The following is a 22,775-nucleotide window of genomic DNA, read 5'->3' as shown; positions in this document are numbered from 1 at the left end:
TAATGGGCTTGTAGTCTCTGTGCTGACCCCTTCTGAAGTCCATCACCAGCTCCTTGGTCTTGCCGACGTTCAGCTGGAGGTGGTTGTCCTGGAGGGGGTTGTTTTAGCTAGTTGAGCTCAACAAAAATGGAGGAAACTCGGGAAGAGGTTAACGTCAGAAACTTTTGCAGAAACTGGAGGAACTGCTGCAACTATGTTTTCCAGAACAAATTTATGTTTGCGAGTTTGGCGGCTGTTGTCCTCGGTGAGTTACACTTGATTTGAGACTGTTAACATGCTCTAGCTAACTTTCTTTAAAACAATATGGTAGTCAGGGGCGGAGCGGGGGGGTGGCTTACGGGGCTTAAGCCCGGGTTGTTTTGTCAGAAGCCCGGGGTATTTTGGAGTGTAATTTTTTCATAGTTAGATGCCTGGCTGACAACTGTATAAAACAAAAAGTACACACAATATTCGAAGCACATAGTGCACACTGTGGGAATTTACGACTGTGCGTGAATCCCCCCCTGATATTGGTATGATCCAAGCTCAGGCACTAAGCGACTGAGCGAGGGGGCGGGGGGAGCTGCTGCCCGTGAGTGCGCTGTTGGAGAGACGGAGCCAGCCATACTAAGGAGAGCTTAGTTTGAGCAGGTACCAAAGCAAATCATTCGTACCGTACAAATAATGTAAATATGACGGTGCATCACGAAAGATTGATATGAAACTGATCACTTGACCAATATTATTTTACTTGCTCTTCAAGTGAATCAACAAATGGCGAAATGAAAAGCCGAACAAATGCTATTTTTTAGAGAGTCTTAGCTTACGTGTGTTTATTTCATATTTTCAGTTCTTACCCTCCCCGACTAATTCGGTTTCAGTTATGTACTGAAATATAAGAATGGACATTAGAGGGTTCTTTCAAAGAAAAAACTCAGGTAAATGTTATTTTATATATTATGCTTTGTATGTTGTTCAGTATATTTCTATGCAAAACAAGAGGGATTTCAGTACACAGCAGGATATTCACATTTGTAACCAGATATTTACATACACTTTAGGGAGAAAACATAAAACATTTTTACTGTACAACATCAATTTAGAGTAAACTTTTGTTTTAGATAAATATTGAAATATATTTTGAATTAGTTAAATGTCAGAATAAAGAGAGACAGAGCTGTCTATTTTTTATCACTTTCATTAAATTTAGGAGTACATGTACACTAAGTTTATTGTTAATTAATAAGAAAACTCCAGACGATTCCATTCTGAGCTGAAGAAGCTTCTGATAGGTTAGTAGAGTCCATGTGAGTAAATTGGTGGCACAGCTGTGGATGCATATAAGGCAAAACACAGAGCCTGTTTCTTTGACATGGGAAAATCAAGAGATGTCAACCAAAACACCAGGAAAAGAATCGTGGAGCTCCATAAGTGTGGCTCAATTTGAATACAATTTGGTGCCATTTGCAATTAAAAAACACAGACAGTTTCTCTCTTTACTCTTAAAGTTAACAAATATGTTTTTATATTTATCAATCTAAAAAAATAAACATTTAGTCTGATTTGATGTTACAATTAAAAAAGTGTTTGTGTTTTGATCTGAAGAGTTTGTAAATATCTGGTTTCAACTGTATATTTGATGATTGTCAGCACAAAGAGGGAGAGAGAGGAGCAGAGATTGAGATGGAGAATGAGGACAGAACAGAGATGAACAAGAGCAGGTGAGACACATATGTTAGTCAAATGGTTGCTTACTAAAAGTATCACTGTATCATAGGTACTCATGTATCTCGTACCTAGTGTTTCTTTTTAGGTTTGCTATTTTTCAGATTCTATATTTATTAAGTTCTGCAGGCTTGTTTGCACAACAAGGCTAAATAATTATATAAACTTTTCTCAATCTAAATATTGTACTTTGGTAGAATTAAATAAATAAGTGTAGTGCAGGTCTATGATGATTTTTAGTGCTATCATCTAGTTCTGATTCTGGTTCTGTCTTGGTTAAGTCCTCAGTAATCCTGCTTTTGAACTGTTGTAGTCCTGTTTTAATTCTGGATCAGTTCTGGGTCTGGTTGAATTGGGGTTTAGTCCCTGTGTCTTGATACAGCCCCGACTTCGTTCTGTCTTGCTGCTCAATTAAAAAACTAGTTTAAGGTGTCCTGCATGTGTGATATATATATTTCCCTATATGAAGTCATTCTTTTTTGAACAAAACTCAAAACAGAGCCTATTAATCTTTCAGTCATTTCTACACCCCCCCCCCTCAAAAAAAAAAAAAAAATCCCACATGGATACTACCCTTTAGGGCTAAGCCCCGGGTGTTTCAAATGTCTGGCTCCTCCTCTGATGGTAGTTAATTAGGACTTGTGGAACACAGTTAACAAAACAACCACAAAGTCATTTTTAATATTTGTGCTTTAACAACATTAATTTATTAAACCGATTTTCTAATACAAAATGAAGATTGTTTATACAGGTAACCTCAACAACTAAACAGGCCTTTTTGCTGCCTACACCTTTGGTTGCTGGGCTAATCAAGCCTCCCTGTGTTAGCTGGGCCTCCTAGCACTGCTATTTCTGATATATTATTATTATTATTATTATTATTATTTGCACCCCCAGAGTTTAAAGGGTGCCTTGAGATTTTTTTTCCAGTTTTGTAACATGCTTATAACAAACTACGGTAACTGCTAGCAGTGCTGAGAGTTAGCCATAAAATAACTGTGGGTGTAACAGCACCATCCACTGGACCTGATCTATGTGACCCCAGATCGTATCAACAGGCATGGACACTGAACAGATCCTCCACACACATGAGATGTTTTTTTTTTTGTTTTTTTTTTGTCATCAACAATTTTTATTTATTTCATTTTAAACTTCAATAACAGAACTTAAGAATAACTACATAAATAAATAGTTTAAAAAAAAAAAGGGATGTTTTTTATCTCTTTATTTATGAAGTATACACGGAAGTACAACAACAATATAACAATCCAAAACAGATCTACACTACAGACATATCTAAAGTTTACTAGGCATAATCATCTTTACCTTAAATAAAATATTGGAGGTTGAAGAAATGGGTTAAAAAAAATACAAATGAGAAAATAAGAGTAAAATTTGGTAAATAAAGCTTGAACACTAACAAGATGTAGAAAACAAAGGCTGGTTCATTCTTTTAAAAAAGTTTTATAGTAGTGGAATGGACAGTGTCATATAATCTGCTCCTCCTGTTGAGCACAGTGTATCAGCAGCAGGTTAATTCAGTGGAGAATATTCATCTTCAACTAGTATGTAGGAAACAGATAAATGACAACACACATCCCCTACAAGGTGTCTTTTTAACCAACAATTATGAATTGTATTATGTAAGTCATGTATAAGTATGTATAAGTCATTAGTACATTATTCAGTAAAGAAGTAAATGTTTGTAATCAAAAAAAACCCCAACAAATGTTGGCAATGTGTTTGATTTATATTCCGTATTCTATGGTATTGTTATGTTTTTGGCTCTTGTTTTGGCTTCACTATTCAACTTTCTCCAGTTTTTCTCAGATTTTTCCTCTTTCTCTGATTTCTGCCTCCTCTCTCATGGTCCTCCTGCCCCCATCTGTCCACTTATCCATCTGTTTTCTGTTGCTCATTGAGGTCTGGGTTCCTCTCCAAAGCCAGCTCCTCCAGCTCTTTTGGATGGACACCAATCCATTTCCTATCCAGCTGGGAGACTTAATCCCTCCAGTGGGGGGGCATCTGACTTCAACCACTGCTCAATCCACAAAGCAACAAAACCCTATGGCTCCTCCTGTAGGTGGTGGGCCCCCACGAGAACGTATGTGGCTAATTCAGGCTGAACCTGACTGGGTCCCATTGGTTCCCCGGCACCATGTCCTCCAATGGAGAGCCTGATTACCGCCACAGAAGAGGCAACAATCTGGCAGAAAAGACTGGAAAACCTGCCAATGGGTGGGCAAACCAAAAGGCTGCCCCACTTCTCTACCTGAGAGACAACAGAGAGCGAGAAAGAGAAGAAAAGGGGAAAACAAGCCCAAGCACGAATTATATTTAGAAGAAATGGTACAATAGCTTATTAAACACTAATCCAAAAGCAAAATAATATTTGTTAATGATTAATCTTTAACTTGGCATCTGTACATGTTTGAGAAATTAGGTTGTTTATTTTGTTATTGAGAATAAATAAAATTGTCATATTTTGTTTTAACTGGTCAGTGTTTTGTTGTGTTTAAATTCACATTTTCTTTTTAAATCAAAGTAAAAAAGAAGAATTTCAAATAAGAAATTTTTAAAAAGATGTCCTTGATCATTTTTCACTATACGATTTTTTTATAAGATGAAATTATACTCTTTTTTTCTCTTTCATAAAAAAATATTAAAGTTGTGTTTTTGCATGGCTTTTGTATTATTCCTGCACTCATTCATTTTCAAAACATTCATGAGCTGTTTATGTATTACTTTTATGCAGGACTTGCTGTTGGCTTGGTCATCAGGAGTGTCAACACTCTTGCAGAGGTAGAAAAAACTACCTCGGCTTTCCAGGAGAAATACTCATGCAGATGCTTCAGTTCATTACTGGTCCTCTTATTGTGATCTCTGTGATAATAAGTAAGATAGTGGATCATTTCTCACCAAATTAACTGATATATTCTGGATATCTAAAGTGCTGTGCAGACGTCTTGAGCCACATCTCATTTTTCAGATATAGTTTCCAAGGAGCCAGACTTGCTTGTAATTTTAAAGTGGTCTTGAGCAGTAGTTCTCTCTGCTTTCGGAGGATTTCTTTGGACATTGGTGGCTTTTTCACTCATTTTCAGTCCAGTGATCAGTACTATTTTCAGAAGAATGGTTTTTTGTTTGCTCAGCCACGTAAACACTGTATAACACACACACACACACACACACACACACACACACACACACACACACACACACACACACACACACACACACACATATACATATATATGAGAAACAGTCCTGGCCCTTCAGCTGAGCTATCTAGTTTCTAAAGTCTCAGTGGAAAGGTGGATGTCAAGAAGCTGCCTTTCTTAAGCAAGAGAAATGAATGAATTCAAATTTGATATTTTGTGCAGCATGGTGGAGGCTCTGTCACAGTTTTCAGCTGCTTTTTAGCCAGTGATGTCAAAATTGATGGAAGATTTAATGATGTGATCTCAAGCACACTGCCAGTACAGTAAAACCATACCTGGATAGGACAACGCATAATGGAAAACTGTCTGTCATGGCTTGGCCTCCCCAGAATCTAGAGCTCAACATTATTGAGGCAGTGTGAGATCATCTGAACAGAGAACAGAATAAACGGGCGCCGACATCCACAGAAGGCCTGTGTGATGTCCAGCAAGAAGCCTGGAGAACTACTCCTGAAAACTACTTTGAGTTAAAGAAATTACAAGAAAGCTTCCTATGAGAGTTCAGGTTGTGCTGAAGAATAAAAAAATAAATCTTGACTTTCAAGCTCATTAAAATTTCCCCCTTATTTACTTTCAACACATTTGCATAGTACTGTACTGTCCTATACACAAAGTCCTAATAAAACATAAAATTATAATTACAAAGGCAGTTTCTTGAAAATAGTCGCAGTGGTGACTGCTGATTATTTAGAGTATCTTGAATACTGTGTCTGCATAAGCCTCACTAGCACATAACTCAATATCGCTAAATGCACTGATATATATCTAAAAATAAATGTTAAAAATTATTTTTTTTTGCAATTTAAAAGAACTGACACTTTCAATGGATGTAATATATACAAAAGTAGTGATTACAAAATAGTTGCGAAGCATTTATAACTCACATTTATTTGTCTAAAGCTATATTTACAAAAGACGTCACTTCATCAATATCACTTTCAATAAACAGCATTATCATTTTTAGTCACATTACAAACTTAATTTAGTCACATTTGAATTACATACAAATAAAAAAAATAAAAAGGTATTTGGACAGCATTATAAATATTACTCATGTACGTTGTAAAACCTGTTTTATGCCATTTTAACATTCAAACTAAATTACCATCAGGTATTGAATATCTGGATTTTAATTATGGCTGCTTAAATGTAGTATCTCTAATCTGGGTATGGTTTGTTTGAAAGTCTGCTGTGTCTATCTGCTGATTACTGTATTGTCTTGTGTTTTATACTTTTACAGGAGTTGCTGGTTTGACTGCTTCTGCCTCCAGAAAAATAAGTATACGTGCAGCAGTATACTATAGCTTGACATCAATTGTGGCTGTGATTACGGGTAAAAGACAAAACTATAAAACAAGAAGCCAGTTACTTTCAGATTTTTTGTGGACATAATTGAAAATAGGAATGTCTGTATATCTGTGACTGTTGTAGTAAGTAGATATAATCTAATCTGAAGCTTGAAGCATCTTTCCAGCACCTTACTGAATTTATGCCACCAAGAATTAATGCAATTCTGGAAGCAAAAGAAAGTCAGATTTAAATATATGTAGTTTTATTACTGTGTAAATTAATGTTAATTCACAAAATGCTTCAAAATGACCAATAAGGACGTGCCCAGAAGTTGGGTGTGTTTAGCAAGACTTACTTTCGCGTCTTATTTGTGGTTCTGTATCTCTGTGTATGTCTTGCAGGATTAGCTCTGGTGCTGATAATCAAGCAAGGAGCTACTTACAACACTCAAGATATCAAAGAAGGAGATGAAGAAAATTTATCCACTATTGATGCTTTGTTGGATTTAATAAGGTGACTGTATATACAAGCAACAACAAATTGCAGTAAAGACTGCCATGATTTTTGTAGATGGTCAGCATGAGGAAATGAAAATATTTATGAAGGTTAATTCGTTTCTTAACAGAAACATGGTGCCACAGAATTTGTTTCGGGCCTGTGTCCAGCAGGTATTTTACCTTTCCTCATGCTATGCACACACCACTCCCTTGTTTGTTTTCAATAAAGGGTGAAATGTAATATTTATGCGATCTATGCGATTTTGTGAGCTTACTTTTTCAAATAATAATACATCAAATAACTGTCAGGCCACTTCTCTTACTGTGCTCCCCCTCTTGCTTCAGAATACCGCTGAAATTCATTTGGTGGCTCACTACGTTGATGATATCAACACGCTTGGCCTGATTTTCTGCTCCTTTTTTCTTGGACTGACACTCAAGCTGATGGGGGAAAGAGGGGAGATCGCAGTTGAAGTTGTTACCATACTCCATGGGACCATAAAATATGTTATTAACTTAATGTTAAGGTACAGTGGAACCGTATAATCTGTGGTGAAATAGAAGTAAAAATATATGCTGCCTGGAGGTTTTCTCTCACTGTCACTGTCTAATGATCCATTTTTTGTTTCTTCCAAGTTTGAGAAAATTCAGGAGTCAAATGAGCTTATTTCACCAGAGTTGAATGAAGTTTTGTGTTCTGTAACTAAGACTGGAGTTTCTGGATGTAACTCTGAAAAAACTGGAGTTTCTGTTTTCACTTCTCAGCCAAGTTATGTTGATCCCGAGCCACCTGTTTTTGGATCAGTTAATAGTACAGGGAAGGCTTCGGTAGTACTAATTAATAGTGAGCTTTCAGATGTAGATTACATGTGTGAATCTGTTATGAAATTTTCTGACTTGGACAATCATAATCTCACTCAAGACATTAAAAATGCTGTTCAAAAGACTATTTGCTGCTCTGCTCAAAAGACAATTTCTCCTACTGCTGAACTAAACAGGGACAGTTCAATTTCCCAGCCAGATACTGTTCAGGCTACACCTCATGAGACTGTTGTTGGTGTTGCTTCACCCATGTGTTACGCGGCTCACCAGCCAGTTCATTCTGAGGCTGCCTGTGATAAACCTCATGTTTCCATTATCTCCTGAGTTAAATTTCACAAGCCCAGAGTATGCTCATTCAAAGACTGTTTGCGTTGCTCATTGTGAACTCTTCAAGACTGTGCGTTCTGTGATTGTCCAGGTTAAGAGCAACAAGGTGTCATCTGCTGTTAACAAGCTGGCAAAAATACTTGGTTTGAACACTGCAGAGTTGGTTGCTCAAGTTAAAGTTTTAGTTCCACGATCATGTCTGTATAAATCTGTGCTCCATGCTTTTCAGCCAGTAGTCCTGGGAACTGTGTGTGCAACTTCCCAGGCTGCATTTTGTAAGACTGTGTTTAATGTTGCTTCACACCCAGTTTATTCAGACACCGCTTGTATGAATTCTCCAGCACCTGTGACTGCACCTGAACTCACCTTTCCTAAGACTGCTAATGTCAGCCTGGACAACTTAAGAGTAGCAGTTTTACCAAGGTCAGCCAGCCGGCTCGGTCACTCAGGCACAGCTGGCTGCCGGCGGAGCTCACGGGCGCGTCACTGAAACCCCCCCTGGCTTCTGCTCCGCGGCTGCTGAGTGACCCTTCATCTGGGACTCTCCAAAGTTTTGCTAAAAGTGCGCAAATATTACACAATAGAGAATTCAGAAATCACATTTGATAGTGCATACTTCATTAGTTCATATTAATAAATCTAATAACAACCATACACAGCATTACCTAAAACCAAACTAAAATTAAAAGGGAAGGCATTGGTTTATTATATTAGTGATATTAACATATTATTATTAATAATGTTTATTGACATTTCTATGCCATTTACAAATACCGTCTGTGTTATATCTAAAGAAAAGCAAAAACACTAAATAAAAACCAAGTGTTCAAAATAATAAACTGTGAGGTGCACATACAGTTTGGAAAGAAATAATAATAAAAAAAGAAATACAAAAAATACGAAACAATCGTTTTGCATTTATATGTAGTAAAAGCGTGTGTACGTTCATGTGACGTCATGACGCAGCGTTTATCGCGGATGTAAACACGGAAGTTTGTTTCACGTGGAGGGAAAATCAATGATGGCACCGATTCTCGAGCGTTTCGTCAGCCCCGGGAAAGGTAACGGTCTCCGGGCAACGGGCAGGATACGCAAAGGAGAGCTGGTGATCTCTGCCGAGCCGCTGGCCTGCTGCGTGTCCAACAGACTGGCCAAAGAGGTCTGCCACCACTGCTTCACTCGGTAAGAAGACCGGGTGTGCTCGCTCTGTCAGTGTGCGAACAGCCTTTTGTGGAAAGGAAACGCTGCTGGGTGGTTAGTAGTGTGTTTAGTTAAAGTGGAGGCAGTGTGATGGTTGAGGACTCGCTCTGTGCTTGTGGGAAGATTAAATAGGTAAATGATTCCCATCTATGTTAGTTTGAGTTTACCGAAGGTGGTCTATACGGTCTACTGTATATCATAGACTGTATAGTCTTTATATATAAGTGGGTGCATGGGTACTATGGATATTTCTTGTTCATAATAGCTGCTAAATGATAACATTAGTAGATGTAGTTCTTCAACCGGCCACGAGATGGTAGCAAGGCTCCTTCATGGAGGAGGCAGACTTCAGTTATGATAATCTGACAGTGAAATTTATAACAGGAAAAAATCTTTATAAGTGCTGTAAAAACAATAATATCAACAATATCAACAACCATGAACCCCTTCTTTGTTAATGGGGGAACGAATATCAAACCAAGCACTTCATGGTTTAGACGGACTTTCTGATCCAAAGTTCAGCTTCACTTTCAATATATGTAAATTTTTCTAGTGAAATGTTTAACATCATTTGTCCCATCCACGACACAACATTTGGTCTATAAGATCTTTATGATAGATCAATATTGATTTGTTTTGACTGTGACTTTCTTCTTACGAATACAGTCCAAGTAAATGGAGTTCTGGAATTACTTTTGAGATAATTTTCTCATGTCACTCTGACCTCAGCCCATAGTGTTATTAATCTTTTAGTGTCTGCATATTTGGAGCATATTTCTGATTTAACTTGGCATAATGTATAAAGGGTTGCACTAAAAAAAAATTACAGTGAATTTGTCTAAGGCGTGCAATAACTGACTTAGTATAGAGTTACAAGTTTTCACAGGACTATATGCAATCCTGGGGAAAATTAAGTGCACCCCTACTGCTACGATAGGAATTAAATATAGGTGCACAGGTGTGCTTATCAAAAAAATGTATATGATTGAGGTCAGCCTCTGTTTTAAGCACTTTTATAAAAGCAGACATTTAGACAGTTTCCTAGTCTGGAGCATTCAAGTCTGTGTTGACACAATGCCGCAGTTTCCCAAGAGTGGACTTCCCAGCAAATTCACAGTAAGTGCACAGAGTAAGTGCAAAAAAACCAAAGAGCCATGCCTCAGACTCTACAGGCCTCACTTAGCATGTTAAATGTTGAAGTTCAGTTAGAGAAAGGCTGAATATGTGTGACTTTTTTGGAAGGGGTTATGGTAGAAAGTCTCCTCTCTCTATATAAAAGTACACGGCAGTATGGCTTAGGATTGCAACGCTGCATCTGAATAAATGACAAGACTTCTGGAATAATGACCTTTGGAGAGAGGATGAACCATATTGTGTTAGAAAACTTGGAAATGTTATTATCTTTGCGTTCATGACCAAGGACTCAAAGCCAGTAATACCTGTTGTGGCTTTTGTTGGTTGTATGATCTAAACATGTACTCTTGTTTAGATATAGAATATGCATTAAGAGTTAGTATGCACTATCAGTTGATATGGGGCCTCATGTTGGGTCCTTTATTACTGCCTGATTCTGAAGCTCTGTCCTTTATGCTGCTAAATTAATTTGTCATTGGGATACCAAGCAGCAAACTTACTGCGGTGTGATGTTTGTCCACATGTATACAGCACTAAATTAGCCTCAGATTGTTTTTTGTACTGACCAAGTTATTCTCTTGAAATTATAAATAGTTTCTCATATCAAATTCATAATTTTTTTTCCATTTTTCCTGATTATATGTGGGAAGGTACACATTATCCTTTATTTGCATCAATCTGATGACTTGTCCTTGGTTTCATCTCATTTGCTGCTGTTATTTTTTTTTTTTTTCAGTTTGATGCTTAATGATAGCACTGTGGTTTTCTCTACTGTAGCCAAACCTACTTAATCAGGCTAAATGGACGTATGTGAATTTAATGAGGCTGCTAAGGAGAGAAACAAGTGTGCTAATTTCTGGTGCAAAGTGATAGGTTAATTACTGTGGGCTATAAACAGTACATATATGAGCCTAGGAAACAAATGAATAGAGACAGTCTAGCAACGGGATCACATCAGCCGTGATGCCAGTGACTCTCATCAGTGGACAGCACTCGCGTTCAGCCTGGGCCTCTGTTTTTGTGTTGTATTGTGTTGACAGACTTGTCCAAAACTAGCCTTCCTGTCATGGCTGGTTGCAATGATCAACACAAGAAGTTATTGCAGACATCTTCTGAGAGAATATTAAAATACACATGTTTAAACAAGAAAGTAATGCTTTTTAGAGAGTGTACTCACTCTTTAATACTGCAGTCAAAATTACTATCTCTTCTCACACTGTAATATGTATCTGATGAAATAATAAATAGTATTCAGTTTCATGGTCAATGAAAATGAAATCTCCTGATCTGTACCCCACCATCAACACATACACGTAGATGTGTGGGTAAAAGTCTCTGCAGTGCTGTGAAAAACGGTCTGGGCTCACCCTTTCTGATTTTGTATTAATTTTGCGTATTTGTCACATAGTTTCATATTTGTTATTACAGCTCAAATAAATTTAAATATGAGACAAAGATAACCCAAGTAAACACCAAATGCAGGTTTTAAATTTTGATTTCATTTGTTAAGGAAAAAATCGTTTGTGATAACTGGCAGTGAGTCTTTCACATCGCTATGGAGAATTTTGGCCTGGTCTTGTGTGCAGAATTGTTTTATTTCAGCTGCATTTAATGATTTTTGAGGATGAACCACATGTTTCATGCCAAAGCATTTCAATCTGATTTAAGTCTGCATTTCGATTCATTTTGTTTTCAGCAGCAAGGCAGCCCTAGACCATAATACTACCACCACCATGTTTGACTGTTGCTGTGATGTTCTGTTTATGAGATGCTGTGTTCATTTTACAGCAGATGTAACAGGAGTTAATCTTTCTAAAACGTTCAACTTTTGTCTCGTCAGTCCACAGAATATATAGAATATGTGTATATTAGGGGTGCAACGATACTCGTATCGATATTGAACCGTTCGATACAGTGCTTTCGGTTCGGTACGCATATGTATCGAACAATACAAAATTTGTAATTTATTTTATCAACTTTCCTTCTGACGATGCTGTCTGTGTTGAGCGCTCAGTGAATCAGCGTTCGACTACTCCGCCTAGGCTGCACTGTCGAGCGCAGATCCACTGAGCGTTCAACACAGACAGCATAGTCAGAAGGAAGAGCGCAGGGCAAGCTAGCAGACAGAAGTTAAGCTCTCCTTGCAACATGGCAAATTGAACCTCCCCCACCCTCATTCAGATCTGGCGTTTGGAATTATTTTGGTTTTCATGTGACGTATGACCCTGAAGGTAAGCGCGTCATGGACTAAAGTAAAACAGTATGTTGGATGTGCCACGCAATGCTCAATTACATGGGTGGGAAGTAGTGTGTTAGTGCAGTTAGCTCATTAACGTGTTAGCCGTCTAGCCCCACGCACGGGGCGATCAGGGGTAGCTCGTTAACGGAGATTTGCCGTGTTGTGGCGTTAACGTCATTTCAACGAGATTAACGCTGACAGCACTAGTGGGAACACAACGAATATGACTGCACATTTACGCCGACATCATCCTAGTGCAAAGACAAGTGGAAGCAGACAAAAACAACAAGCATGCATGCTACAAACTTTACCCGAGTCATTTAGACAGCCGTTAGCACATGATTCTCCTCATGGGGACCTGATATGTTTAATATTGTGGCGAGCTCAGACAAGGAGGAGACGGAGGTGTCGTTTGGTCTTGCTTCCCGTGAGCTAGCCAGAGAGCACAGCCGTTTATTGACATCTGCAGAAGAACACTGCCGCTAGCTAACTGCTCAGCGCAGCAACCGCACAGCAACAACACACAGGGCGCCCTCTGACCCCGGAAGGACACGCCGTCGCAGCGAGAGGGCGTCACCCGTCACTATGGCAACATAAACAAAACATAACTGTACAAACAGAACCCTGAACAGCCCTGACCCGCTACATAGCCCCCACCTAAGGGGTCAGTCGTCCCCGACGACGCCATTACCCCACACAAAGTCCTGCAAATGTCCAGGTGCCTTCTTTTGGCGCACCGGCCGGTCACGACCGGCGGGGGAAAAGTCACTCGGGTCAGAACATGGGGTGCCACCATCATCCCACTTCTGACACCAATGTGGCGAGCTCAGACAAGGAGGAGACGGAGGTGTGGTTTGGTCTTGCTTTCCGTGAGCTAGCCAAGGAGCACAGCCGTTTATTGACATCTGCAGAAGAACACTGCCGCTAGCTAACTGCTCAGCGCGGAAACCGCATAGCAACAACAACAACAACACACAGGACGCCCTCTGACCCCGGAAGGACACACCGTCGCAGCGAGAGGGCGTCACCCGTCACTATGGCAACATAAACAAAACATAACTGTACAAACAGAACCCCGAACAGCCCTGACCCGCTACAATATGCTGCTGAGAATATAGCCCAGAAGAAGCGTATAGTATTGCTTTTATTTTGGAAAGAGCCATTTCTCTGTAATAAACTCTCTTTTCCAAAGATGAGTGATTCCTCAATCAGATTTATTTTTTTAATTACTTTTGTTTCAGCAACATTAAATTTAAAAACTGTACTTTTGAGTTAAAATATATATTTATAATTTTAATAAATGACAAATTAAAAACGCATGAAAATTTTTTTTGTATCGAAAAAATATCGAACCGTGACACCAAAGTATCGAACCGAACCGAACCGTGAATTTTGTGTATCGTTGCACCCCTAGTGTATATATAAATATAAATATACATATATATATGTATGGAATACCTGTTTTTTGGGGGAAAATGGCCAAAAACACACTGAGGACCAAGTTGTATGTGCCAAATGTGGAGCAATCCATTTGAACTTAAGTAGGACAGTTATCTTTCTTGGATTTCTGTCTCATCGCTGCCTTGTTAAGGAAAGAGTGGGTCATCACTGTGCAGGCTCCAGTTGTGACACAGCAGTGACAGTCAATGATCAGTACATTTGGCACCGCAGCACATCCACTTTATCCACGGTTAATGACGTTAATGTGGGGGATGGAACAATTCTATTCACTTAACTGTCCAAGTGCCCCAGAGATACACGCTGCACCTCACACTGCTTTGTTAGAGCAGCAGAAGACTGTCGCCGTGTGCCAATAGCTGCAGTGTATGCCTCCTCCGTTAGTTACTCAAATAAAAGCTTAGATAATAGAATAATAGTAAAGAGATAATAAACACTCTGCTGGAATGTAAATATGCTACATGAACTAACTTCAGGACAGGGCTGTTTATTTTCTCTATTGTTTCTTTTTTCCGAGCTGCTTCCTATGAAGATGACAAGATGAAGATGAATCAGCCAGCAGATAAGAGGGAATGCAAAGGTTATATAAAATAAAAACTAGTGTTTATATGTAAACATAACATATAACAAGTAAAAGTACAATAAAGGGAAAATAGAGAACCATAGAAATGAGGCAAGAGGAAAGTAAGAGAAAGATAAACAGCCAGAGAGCAAGAAGTGGGAGGGGTGACTCATAATACAGTACAGATTTAAGTTCCTCCACAGCCCAACGTATCATTGTGTCTTCCTTAGATCCCTGCATTCAAATTGTGGACAGATAAAACAAGTGACATCATAGAAAGTAGGCAGCCATCGCTGCTGAGTAAGCAACTGATGCTGTTTCTACCTTGTGGCGGCCAACTTTGCAGCACTCGTCAAACCAGCTAAGAACACGTTTCTGCACCTTATGCAGTTGCAATTGGTGCAAATCGTTTAAAACCATAACCGATGGGACAGAAATATTTAATTTTGTTGACAGATTGTCAGCAAATTGACTTTAATTTAATTGATTTAACCATCCTCCAAAAAAAATGGACTAGTGTGCCCTCTATATAAGTTATAAAGCTGTTATGGAGTCATATACATCCTAATTCCATCCTACTATGTTGATGGTCAGGAATCCCAGAGGACTGTTTAATCATGTCCCAACACCATGTAATCAAAAGCATGGCTGAGGTCGAAAATATCTGTCATCCACAGTGGAACGACTGGCAGTGGGAGGTACGTTTCTTTCAAAATCTAACTTGGAGACTGCTCCTTTGAGTCTCACACAAAACCTTGAGTAATGGGTGTTTGTTAAGAGGAATCTACCATGGGACATCATAAGTCTTCATGGCAGTATCCAGCAGCAAACTTTATAATATAAAATTGGACATTTTAGCACAGAAATCTATGGCTGTTGTCTTGGTTATGGAACAAGCTCCAAGTGGTCACTGGAGGAACTGCAGTTTTTTTCACTTGACTTAATTCTTCCATTTTTGTTCAATTTAACAACTCGTACATTTAAATTGTATTGAGACAAAAGATGATGTATCGTTAGGAGGGCATGACCTCTTTGAGTGAAGGGTTCACTATATACACTACCAGTCAAAAGTCTGGACACACTTTCTCATTTCATGTTTTTTCTTTATTTTCTTGACTATTTTCATTGTAGATTCTCACTGGAGGCATCAAAACTAAGAATGAACACACATACATGTTTATGTAGTAAACAAAAAAATGTGAAATAATTAAAAACAGGAATTTATATTGTAGATTCTTCAAAATAGCATATTGTTCTCTCAACGCACTGCAAAAAAATGTCAATATTTGCCAATTTTCTATAATAATTCTTGAACTTTGCAAGTCTCTTATGACAGTTTTTCAAATGCTGTAGCTCTAGCCATCTCACAAGCCCAGTCTTGCTATTAAAATGCTGGATTGAACCCAGCTTCTAATTTGTTTATCACCGCCGATCCAGACTGACCCGTCCCCTAAAACAAACAATCTTGAGCTAAGCTTTACTGGAATCTCTGAAATCTCGCGTATAATTCCACGAACCCTTTCCTAAAATTCCTCCAGCTTATCACATGACCATAGAACGAGTAAAAACACCTTCTTTGGACTTCAGTATGTGAAAGTTTGTACTTTGTAGCCCTCGGTCCAAGTCTAAAGAGTCTGAAGAACAGGCATAGTTTTTAACTCAAGGCTACAAAACAAGTGGTGCTGTTTCAGTAGGAACATGTGTTTTTGATGTGCAATCTGTCTTTTTCACACAGCCGGTAGCAGTTGCTTATTAATCAAAAGTGTCTATTGGTTGTGATAAAAAGTTGGACAAAAAAAATATGGGATTGTTTATTTTCTGGCATGACGGTCTCTTTGTTTTACACGCTGTTTCAGGACTTCTGGCTACAAGCTTTAACATTGTAACTTGACATGTATTCAGTTCAGTTGTGTCAAAAGACACAAGAACACAGAGTTATAACAAGATAAAATCAATAAAGAATTAGAGTTCATGTCTCTGCAGAGTTCAGCTATTTTTCTCTGTGCTGTGGGCAAACACAGGTTTGTGTGGGCGCGTGTGGGATGATTTAGAATAGGACACAGGCCATAGGTCATGTTGATCATGTTTTTGAGGTATCGAATAAGTGCTTTTTGCTACATCAGCTTGTCGTGAGGTGGACATTCATCAACCCGAGTGTGTGAATCTTATTATTGATTTTTAGCATTAGTGAGAGATCTGCAAATTGTGTTATCACCAAAAAACATTAGGGACGCCTCGTGCGCACGCACAGGCAGAGTTTGGCCTCAGAGATGTGAGGTGTGTTTTCCCTGTTTTCACTAAAAACACAATTAGTCTTCACAGCATGACTGAGTGTTGAAGAATGTGTGCAAGTGTGCAATTATTTATGCAACTGTATGCAAGAACAGAGAGACGTACTTTATGTTTGTGCGTGCGTGCGTGCGTGCGTGCAGGAAATGAGCAGGTGGTGGGGTAGGGGGCTTCAAAGCTGAAGTTAATTACAGGCCTTGAAGGCTGTATGTAAGTAATGACTGATAAATGCCGAGGGAGTACATACGCACACACAAACACACACAAAGAAGCACACACATCTCAGTAGGATCAAATCGCCAGAGGTCAACAAACAAACAACTAGAGGTTCTCAGACTGACAGAGAGTGAGGAGGGGGTGAGGAGGGATGGTGGGGAGAACAAAGGCAGGAAATAAAGAGAAGTGTTTTTTTATAGTTAGAAGAATTTCTTACCATTCACACGGCACAAATGCAAATTCAAACCACATTTGAAATGCAGCCACATTGCTCGCCAATTAACTAGAAAACAAGGTGTAACAATCTCTTTGTCTCCAGGTTTTTCCTTTTTGGAAAGCTGAAGAGACTTTGAAATTCATCAGAGGTGGAAAGTTTTTATTGGAAATCTCAATAGTTTAACTCTTTATAATAATGTTATACATTATATTTGGACCCCTTTGTCTTCTGAAGTGTCAGGGTTTTTTGTGGCAGAGATTGAACAGTGTGCTGGAAACACTCCTCAGAGATTGTGGTTCATATTTACACGATAGCGTCACACAGTTGCTGCGGATTTGTTGACCACTGATGTGAATTTCATTTTAAACCACATCCCAAAGGCGCCCTATTGGATCGAGATCTGGTGACTGTAGAGGGCATTTGATAACGGTGAACTGTCATGTTCAAGAAACTAGCTTTAGATGATTTGAGCTTTGTCACTCGGTGCGTTATCCAGCTGGAAGCAGCCATCTGTGATCATGAAGGGATGGACATGATCAGCAAGAATACTCAGGAAGGTTGTGGAGTGTAAGCTTTACTCAACTGGTGCTAAGGGACCCAACTTAGAAAAAATCCACCAGACTGTTATACCACTACTAGATTGAACCGTTGATAGGAGGCAGGGATCAAGCTTGATTTGTCTTCACATATCTGACCAATCAGACCTGCATTTGGCAGCCATGGGTTGGTTGAAAATGTGCACCAGTACTGAATATACAGTTATATGGTATTTTACTTCAGACACACATCTAGATTCTGCTCTGGGTCAGCTCTCGGAAAATATTTCTTTACCTCCTTGGATGTGGTTCCAACTGTGCTAAAAAGAGTTTAAACATTCCCACTGAAATCCTGAAATCATGTCATGATACAGCTTCAACTCCTGGATCAAGCCTTGAAATTCTCCCTGCTGCTGCCTTGTGAGAATTTGATGAACCCAGAATCTCAGTTTCTTTGTTTTTTTGTTTAAAAACATCCGGACCAGATCATCATTGCTTGCTGGTGACTTTTTGCGGTGCGTTCAGTGTGTGCAGATACATTACACGACAAATTTGCATCAGAAAATTCATAATTTTTCTTGGTTTCTTCGCAATGTGCTCTGTGCTTAATGGCTTTTAGTCTGTAGTTTAAAAGATAAATCAGAAATGTCTTTGGTCATTTTGGCCATTTTGCTCTGTCCTATCACACTGGGAGTGTTTCAGAGCGTGAAGTGTTTATTCTGCAAAGAGTCTTTTTATCGTGAAAATCAACCACATTCTCTGTGTCAATCCTGTGTCGCCTTTCTGTCCTCGTTATCTGTTTAAAGCAGGAAAAAATAGACCTGGTGTGAATTTTAGTGCTGCAGAAAGGAGAGCTGTTTATTAAACATGCTGCGGCATGCCTGGTGGGATCACAACAATTGTCTTGAGTGGGTTCGATCTACTCCGGTAACCCAATGCTGAGCTAAATGTGTGGGATAGAGTGATATAGTTTAGGCGTACCTCTGTAATTTATAGTTCCCAAGCATGGTGTTTTTTACAGTTCCAGTTGAGTTGCCATTTACAGGAATGGTCACTGATCTGATCTGAACGGTAAATGATCACACTCGTGCAGGCTGTTTGTTTTGATGGGTGAAAAAATAAAAGAGGAAGTTCCAGAAAAAGATGGAAATATGAAAGACACGACTCGATCTCTCATGGACAGATAACACATCAAACATACACCCACTTTAAAGGATTTTTCTCTTTGCTTGACAGACCAAAGAAGAGCTCAAATATGTTCTTTCTGCAGTGAGGCTGGCACGTGTGTGTGTGTGTGTGTGTGTGTGTGTGTGTGTGTTAGGTGAGGGGGGCAGGGCAGCATTATCTCTGTCAGATGAAGTCTTTATATGTGACACCAATCTCTCACTCATTGTCTCTTTGGACCACACATGCACACTGTAGAAGAGTGAAAACAACAATAACAAAACTGCTAAAGCTTTTGTCTTATTTATAGAGGGAAACGTTTGATTGAAAGATAGATGAACCAGTTTTCTTGGGGTCTTACGCATTTCAAGGCACATAAGGAATATTGACAGTTGACGTTAGAGTTTTGTTCTGCTTTCAGCGTTACAGGGAAGCCAGTACAAAGAAAACAAAAACCTTTTTCACACATGCACCGCAGAACATTTTTAGATGTTACCCAACAGAGGTGCATGTGTGTGCAAATGGATGTAGCTTGATTAGACGTTTAGTGTTCTTCATTTTGCCAGCTTTCTATTATGAAATCCGTATTTTGTACTAAATAGTCTTGTTATGGTCCTTTTTTTTTTTTTTTGTGTCCCGTTTGGATCTTTAGCCATCAGAATTGTTGTCTTAAGGCCAAGAAAGATGCCAAGCAGATTTATTTTACCAAGTGGATCATCATGGCCTTGCCATATTGGTCCATTTGATTGACCTTTATTATAATTATGTATTTATTTTATTTTCGATTGCTACAAATGGGACAGACATGACTGGGGGATAGGACAGGGAGAAAGAATGAAAGAAAGAGAGGGAGAGAAAGAAAACCAGAGGGGAGAAGAGACGGTGAGAAAGGGGGGAAGAAAGAAAGAAAAACAAACAAAACACCTGGATCACCTGTATGGAGAAAAAAAAACAGAAGAGAAAGCTTGTTATGGTCTTAAAAACATTTCTTAAATGCTCTTGAGATGAATCCTCATTAAATACAAAGATAATGAGGTAAGCTTATGTGCAGGTAATCTCTGTTTGGGGAAAAAGGTCAGGCTTCAGACTGATCTAAATGCTCTGTTTCAGTTTTCTGCTTTTGGCCCCACCTTGTGTTTGCGAGGGACAGCCAATAAGAAGAAAGGTGGCTTAACCTTCCATCTAATAGCCACATGGTTCCAAACCTCAGCCTTAACTTGCTTCACTAATCTGGACCGCCCCACTGTGTTTGTGCTGTTCAGGACCGTGGAAGCTTTTTACATTGTAGAAGAAGAAGAAGAAGCTACATTTGGCTGCTCACTTATTCACAAGGGGTCTGCACAGCAGGTAGCTCTGCGTGATTTGGTGGATTATTATGCTTTATGCTTCTCCTAAGGGATCTGACAAATGGTGTGGCCTGGTATGTGGTACAGACCATCCAAGAGGTTTGTGCTTCAGTTTTGTTAAATGAAACTTTATTATGCTTTGCCTGTGTCCCACTCCTTTATTTTGTAGGTGCAGCTTGCTAACCAAGCTTGCTAGTGCCAGCCTGTTGAAGACGTGTATAGTTGTGTTGGTCTTTACTGGCACTTCAGTGTTATATAAGCACAGAGATTCTTACATCATAGAGAGGAAGATGCTGCAACAGAAAAGATGAAATGATTGCTTCTATTTCTATACCACCACCAAATGACGACGCCTGTTGTTTAGCAGAGGACTGCAGCGATTCCAACACATCCCAACCGCCAGTATAAATTGTTAGGCTTAGTTTATGGTCGCCACATTGGTTGTTGCACACGCCAGCTGTGAAATTACCACGCCCCGTAATGGTTTACAGCTGATTTCGACTTCTGTGCTGAATCTTTGTAGAACCTCTGATGTAAGTGACTGACTCAGTTACCAGCATTCATGCTGTTGGTGGGTTAATTACCTTGTTGTTGTGTCCTGGTGTTTCACAAGCAGTACCAGCCACAATAGAAACAAATAAAATGCTGGGACATTTTTCTCCTCTTTGTCCCTGCTCTGTGTTTGTTTGTTTTTTAAAAATATATTCAAATATGATATTGTTGTACTTTTAGTAATCTCACTCCAGGAATTTGGGGCCGTTTTTTCATTTAGGGTTTGGACTTGCTTGTACTATTATAAACATCTGCATTATAAGTACAAAAACAGTGGTTGGCCTTCATCTTCTGCCTGTTTCAGACACAGGATGAGGTAAAGAGCTGTACTTAGGTCCAGTGCAAAATGAATAAGGTTTATTTTGAACAGCATATTAAGCTGCTCCAAGGAAAAATATGGAGTTGGAAATGAGCATAAGTTCTCTTTAAATACATTTTAAGAGCAGTTTATACACACACACACACACACACACACACACACACACACACACACACGGATAAGAGTATGTGAATGCAGTGGTATATGAAGCATACAGATTACCTCTTTAGATGCATTTTGACAGGGCTACAGAGAGAGGAGCACATGAGAGGAGGGAAATGGTTCAAAAGGCAAGTCACCGCTCTTCTTCCTCCTCCTCCTCTCTTAACCTGCTTCCTCATTTTTATTCATTCTTCCATATGCTCATTCCGACATATGTCTCCCTACCTCTCTTCCCTCCTTACACATTTTTTTTCTTCCCATCTGCTCCCCCCTTTCTTCTCTCTCAGTTTTTCCTCACCCGTATCCTCCATCTTCTCATTCCTTATCGTTCAGAAGCATTTATTTTGTCCCACCTGCCTCTGCTCCCTGCTTCACTCCCGGGGTAGATTATTTTGCTTGCATCTGCTTCTCACTCCTCTCCTCCTCCTCCCCTCTGTTCTTCATCTCCTGCAGTTGGATACCCAGGTGTCTCAAAACATGCACACGCACACACACAGCTGTATCATTTGCAAACCAAGTGATTTGCTGTAAACTGGGAACACACCTTCCCATGTGTGTAATGCTTGGTATTATTCATCTAGCAAGCACATCTGTTTATCATTTTTTGCTGTACTTGTGGGGACCACATGCACACACAGAAATTTTATTCGATCCTCTGGGGGATGATTACTTAGTTTTTTCTGGCATAGTTTGTATTTTGCAAGACAATTAATGAAACCCTGTGTTTTTCCAGCATGTGCGTAGTTCACAGTGTTTGTGTGAGTGTGTTTGTATTCTGAAGAAATCTGGATAAATCCACAAAGCTCCCTGTTGATTCACATTATTGTGATCATAGAAGGTGCATCTGTTACTTGTGGATTCTGATGTCTCTCTTTGGCATAAAGGGACAAAAACTAGAAAAAGACCAATGTGGGTAAAATTAGTTTTCTGAGAACCATCTGAGATAAAATTGCAAGCATTCATGTACTTAACTCATTCATTTACTCAACCAGAAAATATTTGAGTTGCTGTCTCTGACCAGTTTGGATGAGTTTTTTCTTTCCGATAATTACTGGTTGTGAAATCCAGTCCTGCAGTTTTTCTGACGTTGAATTGGGTTTTTATGGAGCCATGTGAGCATCTGTAGTGCAGACGTACTACACGGCTACGTTTCACAGTCGAAAATTAATTTTAGTCGATATCAGCACACTTCTTTTGTCAAATGTAAATTCAGGTTGTTCAAGATTTGGCCGTCAGACATTACTGTGAGATCAAACCACAACTATGCATGTTTCTAATGGCTTTATGCCCTTTACAACCATTGGTTTTATGATTTATATTTGCTTTTAAAATTCTTATCACCTTCAAATTTACTACACCTATTTAGCTCCAATGCTTATGTATGATCGTATATGTTTTATCATTGTGGAAATGCAAATATACTCCTACACTTTGAAATTATTGTTAATATAATGCCACCTGTAATCTTTCCAGATGGGGTTTTTATCCTAACCGATTCTATCCTTGTTTTCTTTTCTTGT

At 39.1% G+C, this 22,775-nt stretch overlaps 1 protein-coding gene across 1 annotated transcript in view; it reads left to right on the top strand.

Moving 5' to 3' along the window:
- The first annotated feature begins 8,834 nt into the window (after positions 1-8,834).
- Positions 8,835-22,775, top strand: part of smyd3 (SET and MYND domain containing 3) — a 105,517-nt gene continuing 91,576 nt past the window's right edge. Inside the window, exon 1 of the mRNA XM_004539505.2 lies at positions 8,835-9,043. Coding sequence (XP_004539562.2) covers positions 8,880-9,043 — 164 coding nt within the window. The 5' untranslated portion in view covers positions 8,835-8,879. The remainder of the gene's footprint in view (positions 9,044-22,775) is intronic.

Source organism: Maylandia zebra, linkage group LG1, assembly GCF_041146795.1.
Source record: "Maylandia zebra isolate NMK-2024a linkage group LG1, Mzebra_GT3a, whole genome shotgun sequence".
NCBI classification, from domain to species: Eukaryota; Metazoa; Chordata; class Actinopteri; order Cichliformes; family Cichlidae; genus Maylandia; species Maylandia zebra.
This window is presented reverse-complemented; position numbering and strand designations above follow the sequence as displayed.